Raw genomic sequence first — 6,059 nt, 5'->3', positions numbered from 1 at the left:
CACCCAACGGCTCTGCACGCATTCCCAAGCCACTTTACGCCCATTTTCAGCCGTGACTGGCCTTGCGCCCCGCCTTGGTCTGCGTGCTCGCGCCCCTCTCGCGCCCCTCTCGCGCCTCGGTGGTGTGGTGCTCGCGCCCCGGGGCGCGAGCGGATGGGCTTTCGCGCCCCTTCTCGCGCTCCGCACCCCTCAGCCTAAGGCTGAGGGGTGTGGGGGGCGCGAGAGGGGGCGTGAGTGGGGGCGCCATCCAATAATATTGTGACGTGTGGCAGAGAGAGAAACTTGATAAGATGGGTGTTGGTAGTGGTGATAGCGCCCCGGGCCATGGTGTGGAGGGGCGCGAGAGGGGGCGCGAGCGGTTTATTTTTTTATTTTTTTATAAATGTATTAAAAAAACGTATTATTAAAAAAACAAGAAATTATTTAAAAAAACACACATTAATTAAAAAAACACATTAATATATAAAAAAAAATTAAAGTACTAAAGAAAAACATTATTCTTATTATTCGGCTTCGTCTTCTTCGATCAACCTCTTCCGGATACGTTCCTTTTGTTTTTCCATCAGCATTTGGTCGACCGGATTTAGGTGGCTGAAGTCTCTTGCAAGGAAGTCCAAATCTCTCATTCTTTTTTTTTCCTTTTTGTCAATAGAGACCACCTCCATGGTTTTGTTGAATTTATTGAGGGATTCAACAAGATCGTTGATGTTTACGGCTTCCCCCTCAGCCGGTTTTTTCCCCCTGGCGTCCCTTCCCAATGGCCGCCTCCTCGGCGGTGAAGACGTTTCCTCCCCCGCAACGTTTAGGTCGAATCCAACCCGGCAATCCGACCCGGCGGAAGTGCTGTACGCTCCAGACGAACTAGTTTTAGTCCGTTTCGGCCCTACTTCCGCATCAAGGTCCGGCGCCACCAGCTCAACCCACTTGGAACACCTTCTCAACCTCTCCCACACCTTTACACCGTCCCACGTCATCACCGTCCCATACCTCCGCAGGCACTCCTGCCTCCACTCTTCGACAGTGAAATTATAGACCGCCAAATCGTCACTGCCACTTGGTCTCATACGACCGGCGTTCCTGTTGAACAGATTAGTAAACAAGCCGACAAATTTTCTGATTTCGGTCCACCGACCCGAAATCATATCGGGGTTCCGCTCTGTACTCCCAACGAGCGAATAGAACGTCTCCCTAACCTTTGTCCAAAAGACCTTGCTCTTTTGGTAGTCCGCTGCAAAATGCATAAATAAATTTGTAAGTCATTTAACTTTTTTATTTAACTTTTTTTTAAAATCATTTTTAAAAACGTTAAAACAATTACCGCAACGCCGATCCTCAGAAATGGCTATCCAAGCCCGACACAGGGCTTCCTTCTCATCCGATGACCACGGAGTGATTTTCCGTTTCGCCCTTCCAGTCGAAGCCGAACCCGACCCGTCCGTTGCAACTTGTTTTTTCCGGTGGACGCGTCTTCTTTGTCCCGCAGCTTCACCTTCTGGTTCTTGTGTCTCCGGAACAACAAAGTTAGGAGACGGTTGTATGTTGGATGGTTGAAAGCCGGATGATTGTTGCGACCCCGAATAAAACATCGGTTGGTCCGGTGCCGACCATAAATCGTCGTAACTGTAATCTGAATCTAGGTTTGGGTACCAATTTCCAGCCATGTTTTTAAAAAAAGGTTTGGAAGATGGGGTGATTTTGGGTTTTTTTGAGGTTGTGGTAAAGTATTTTATGTGATTTTGGGTGTGGTATGTGATATTGGGTTGATATTGGTTTATATAGAGAAAAATTTTTTTTTTTTTAATAAAGTTAAAGAGCCAACGGCTCTATTTATCCACACCCAACGGCTCTGCACGCATTCCCAAGCCACTTTACGCCCATTTTCAGCCGTGACTGGCCTTGCGCCCGCCTTGGTCTGCGTGCTCGCGCCCCTCTCGCGCCTCGGTGGTGTGGTGAGGCGCGAGCGGATGGGCTTTCGCGCCCCTTCTCGCGCTCCGCACCCCTCAGCCTAAGGGACAACAAACATTCAGACGTGGTCAAACCACAATCAAACAAAACCCCATTCACGTCACCGAATATAAAACCCAGACAGACAAAGGTAATACTAAGCGCAGAATTGACTAATCAAGCAGCTCGAAAAGAAAAATGGATTCGGAATCAAGTATCAAAGTGGATGCTATGCAATTCGGATACAGCGGTGACAATCCTCTGTTTGTGAATTTTAGTCTCAAGATTTCTCCAAGATCTCGTTGTCTTCTTGTCGGCGCCAACGGATCGGGTACTATTTATTCGTAGCAAATTTGAATCATTGACTAAATCATCTATGATTAGGCTAATTTCTGTCTGTGCCTAAGTATAATTCTTCATTAAGCAGAACGTGTAATTGATTATGAATATTATTATTTTGACCTTGCCACTGTGATAAAGGAAAATTTACCAAATTAGACATTTTTATAGACCAATTAGGTGGACTGACCTTTTTTGCATTTAAATTAACAAGTATGATTGGACCCACCTTTTGACGAACTAGAAGTTGACACGTGTCACAAGCAAGCTAGATTTTGCCTACAAATTCACTTAGTTAGCCGTTTGTGCCGCATTATCTTGTAGGCTACAAATGCGCACAGGCTTAGCCATCTTCTTGGAGCCGGCTAAGTGGAAAGAAGCCGACGTTTCTTTCATAGTGTAAGCTGATGTGGCACAGATGCCTAAGTAGATTCGTATGCTAAACTTAGCCTACTGGTGATGTGTGTCAACCACTGGTTGGTTAGACGGTGGGTCCCAATCCCATCGTACTTTTCATAAACTTTAGTGCAAAAAAGGGCCGGCGAAGACCGACTAAGCTTAGTTAGTGTGAGATGATTGGTTCAAATGAAGATGTCTTTGGAGTTGTAGGCTAAAAAAAGGAATGCCTGCTTTTAAAAAATATTTAGGTGCTGTTTGTTTTTCAGAGGTAAAATGTCAGAAGACTGCGAAACCACATCTGCCAATATCTGTAGCAGAAGAGATGGACCAAAACTCTGCAGTCTGTAACAAGAAGATTGTTTGTTTTTTAACATCTGCAGACTGCTAAAATAAGCTGATAATAATAATTTCTCTTTTGTTAGCAAATTAGCAATGGCATGAGTGAAACATACATATTAATTGATCAACAACATTATTAAACAACTTCAATCTGAATCAAAAGAATAACAAATCAATACATAAACTATAAATCAATTAATAAGCATTCAATCTCCATCAGGTACTGTGTTCCGGTAAGTCAACGAAGAAGAAGATGACGTTGACTTCTTCCAATTCAGCACTGGAAGAAACAATTATTATTATTATTATTATTATTATTATTATTATTATTATATGTTTCTATTTGGTCCTTACTGTATGAATACAGTCGGAATGCACCAGAGGAGGTAGAAAGGCGGCGGCAGGGTTGCAGCGGTGGGGCGGCGGCGCTGAAGCAGTGGAGCGACGGGGTTGCAGTGGTGGGGGAGTAGGGTGGCAGTGGAGCGACGGGGTTCGGTGGGGGAGTTGGGCGGCAGTGGAGAGAGGAGGGGATTAGGGTTTGGGAGTTCTGATGGAATAAGAAGAATGATGGAAAGAAATTGGGTTAGAAGAGGTGAGAAGTAGCAATACCAACACTTCTGGGAGAAGAGGGCGCGCAGACGTTTTTTAATGAAACGTCTTCGAAAAAACAAACACACTGCAGAGCCCAACGTCTGCGCGCCCTCTTCTCAGTGCAGACAAAAGAGGTGGAGAAGTGCTTCTGAGGAAAAACAAACAGCACCTTAGTCAACATGCCTGTTTTAGTAAATTTCCCTTGTAATATTCGACATGTTCTTTATCAAACTGATGATATTATCATGATCATCATACTTGCTTCCTTTTTGTGGTTCATAGATATTTATTTTACATTGATCTGTAAAATATCTTAGTATTTTATCATAAAAAAAAATCTTGCCATGTATATTTTCAGGAAAAACCACTTTGCTGAAGATTTTGGCTGGCAAACATATGGTCGGAGGGAGAGACGTTGTGCGGGTGCTGGATTTTTCATCTTTTCATGACACACATTTGGTTTGCAGTGGTGATTTGTCATACTTAGGTGGATCTTGGACCAAAACTGTTGGTTCAGCTGTAAGTTCCTTAACCTTATTGTTAGAGTATTAGTTTCTCAATCATTGTACAATTTACAATTTTCATTCTAGTTTCCACTTTGTAAGTTATTGTTGTTTTAAATAAATTCAGGGAGAAGTACCGCTACAAGGAGACTTCTCTGCAGAACATATGATATTCGGAGGTGAGTTGTGGCTTATGGTTATTAAATTATTTATTATTTAATCCCTATGTCTTTACACATTATTATCTATATATGTTTTGGTGCAGTTGAAGGTGTTGACCCGGTCAGAAGAGAGAAATTGGTTGAACTGTTGGATATTGATCTACAATGGCGGATGCATAAAGTTTCTGATGGGCAAAGACGCAGAGTGCAAATATGCTTAGGCCTCCTTCATCCTTTCCAGGTTAGTTATTGCGTTTTGTTATTATCTTGAACATGCAAATACAAATGCATAGTTTTGTTAGTTCATTTATTCCCGATTTAGTACAAATTGTATAGAAAATGTTAGGGAAATCTTTCTGGTTCAGGTTCTTTTGTTAGATGAAGTGACAGTTGACCTGGATGTAGTTGCAAGGATGGATTTATTAGAGTTTTTCAAGGAGGAATGTGAGCAGGTATGGGTTATATATACGATTTCACTTGTCAAATATAGGGTTGTAACTTGTAAACAAACTGAGCTGAGCTGAGCCCAAGGTTAAGCTCGAGTTCAGTTTGTTTAACTTACGAGAGCTCGACTCGTGAGTAGTTTTTCAAGCTCAGGCTTGGTTTGTTTATAATTTATTAATTAATTTATATACATTTTATGATTATTTTTTTATATCCGTATATAATTATAATTTTTATATATAACATAATATATATTATTTTAGTTTTTTTATCATTATCTAGATATAATAATTTTTATTGTTATACAAGTATATATGATATATTAAATAAATATAATATAATAAGTAGGCTCGTTTAGGCTCACGAGCCAGCTCGAGCTCGTTCATCAAACAAAGTTATTTTTAGGCTTGAGCTCGTTTAAGCTAGGCTCGACTCCAGCTTTTAGCGAGCCGATCACAAGTGGCTCACAAGCTGCTTGGCTCATTTACACTTAAAGCATGTTTGGGTCAAAACCTGTAACCTTTAATTGCAGGATGGGCCTTCTTTTTTTCTTTTAATATGTTAAGAATGACCGCAAAACCTTTTTTTTATCATAAAAAATTCAAACCTTGTTTCAATAAAAAGATTCTGGAAGTTTTATGCATTTGAATTCACTTTCAACCGTTTAACCCATATTCTTATTAGTTAAAATTTTTTAACTTAACCCATTTGACCCGTTAGATAAAATATAACTCAGATCAGCCCATTTAAAGAAACTATTCCTAAAAAAATTCACAATCATAACAGAGAGGAGCTACAATCGTATACGCGACACATATATTTGATGGTCTAGAGTCATGGGCAACAGATTTGGCTTACATACAAGACGGGGAGTTAAAAAGATATGAAAAGTTAGCAGATCTTCCTGAAATGAAAAACTCCTGCAACTTGCTATCAGTGGTCGAGTCCTGGCTTCGTTCCGAGACCAAAAATCCTAAAAAGAAGCCTGCTAATTCTTCAACTTTAATCCCTAAAACGAGCCCGTTTGATTCTTCCCCTTTCAGATCATCACGGCACATGGCATACTACAGATGATTCATAATAATATTATTTACTCGGAGCTGCCAATTTGTAACATTTTTACAAACTAAAATGAGTTTTTGTTTGTCAATCATTTGTTCTTTACTTGTAAAGTTGTTTCTTTTTGTCTTCAAAGGGCATTAGGATACAATTATAGGTAACTTGTGGTTACTGGTTGCGCTGGGACTTATATTGCATTCTTGCTTTGATTATTTATGTATTGTCATGTTTCGATGATAATTAATGATGTTAATCGATTTGAAAAGATTCGTTTGATGGT

At 40.7% G+C, this 6,059-nt stretch overlaps 1 protein-coding gene across 1 annotated transcript; it reads left to right on the top strand.

Moving 5' to 3' along the window:
• The first annotated feature begins 2,138 nt into the window (after nt 1-2,138).
• On the top strand, nt 2,139-6,059 carry LOC143594304 (ABC transporter I family member 19-like). The gene is made up of 6 exons (XM_077073641.1): nt 2,139-2,275; nt 3,971-4,131; nt 4,243-4,294; nt 4,381-4,517; nt 4,642-4,728; nt 5,507-6,059. The coding sequence occupies exons 1-6, from the start codon at nt 2,143-2,145 to the stop codon at nt 5,792-5,794; spliced, it is 858 nt and encodes a 285-aa protein (XP_076929756.1). The 5' UTR covers nt 2,139-2,142; the 3' UTR covers nt 5,795-6,059.

The sequence above is a fragment of the Bidens hawaiensis genome, unplaced genomic scaffold (assembly GCF_021521415.1).
Source record: "Bidens hawaiensis isolate Kalapana, Puna unplaced genomic scaffold, B.hawaiensis_p1.1 tig00043457_1, whole genome shotgun sequence".
In the NCBI taxonomy this organism is placed as follows: domain Eukaryota; kingdom Viridiplantae; phylum Streptophyta; class Magnoliopsida; order Asterales; family Asteraceae; genus Bidens; species Bidens hawaiensis.
The sequence above is the reverse complement of the archived record's forward strand: the minus strand, read 5'-3'. Positions and strand labels throughout refer to the sequence as shown.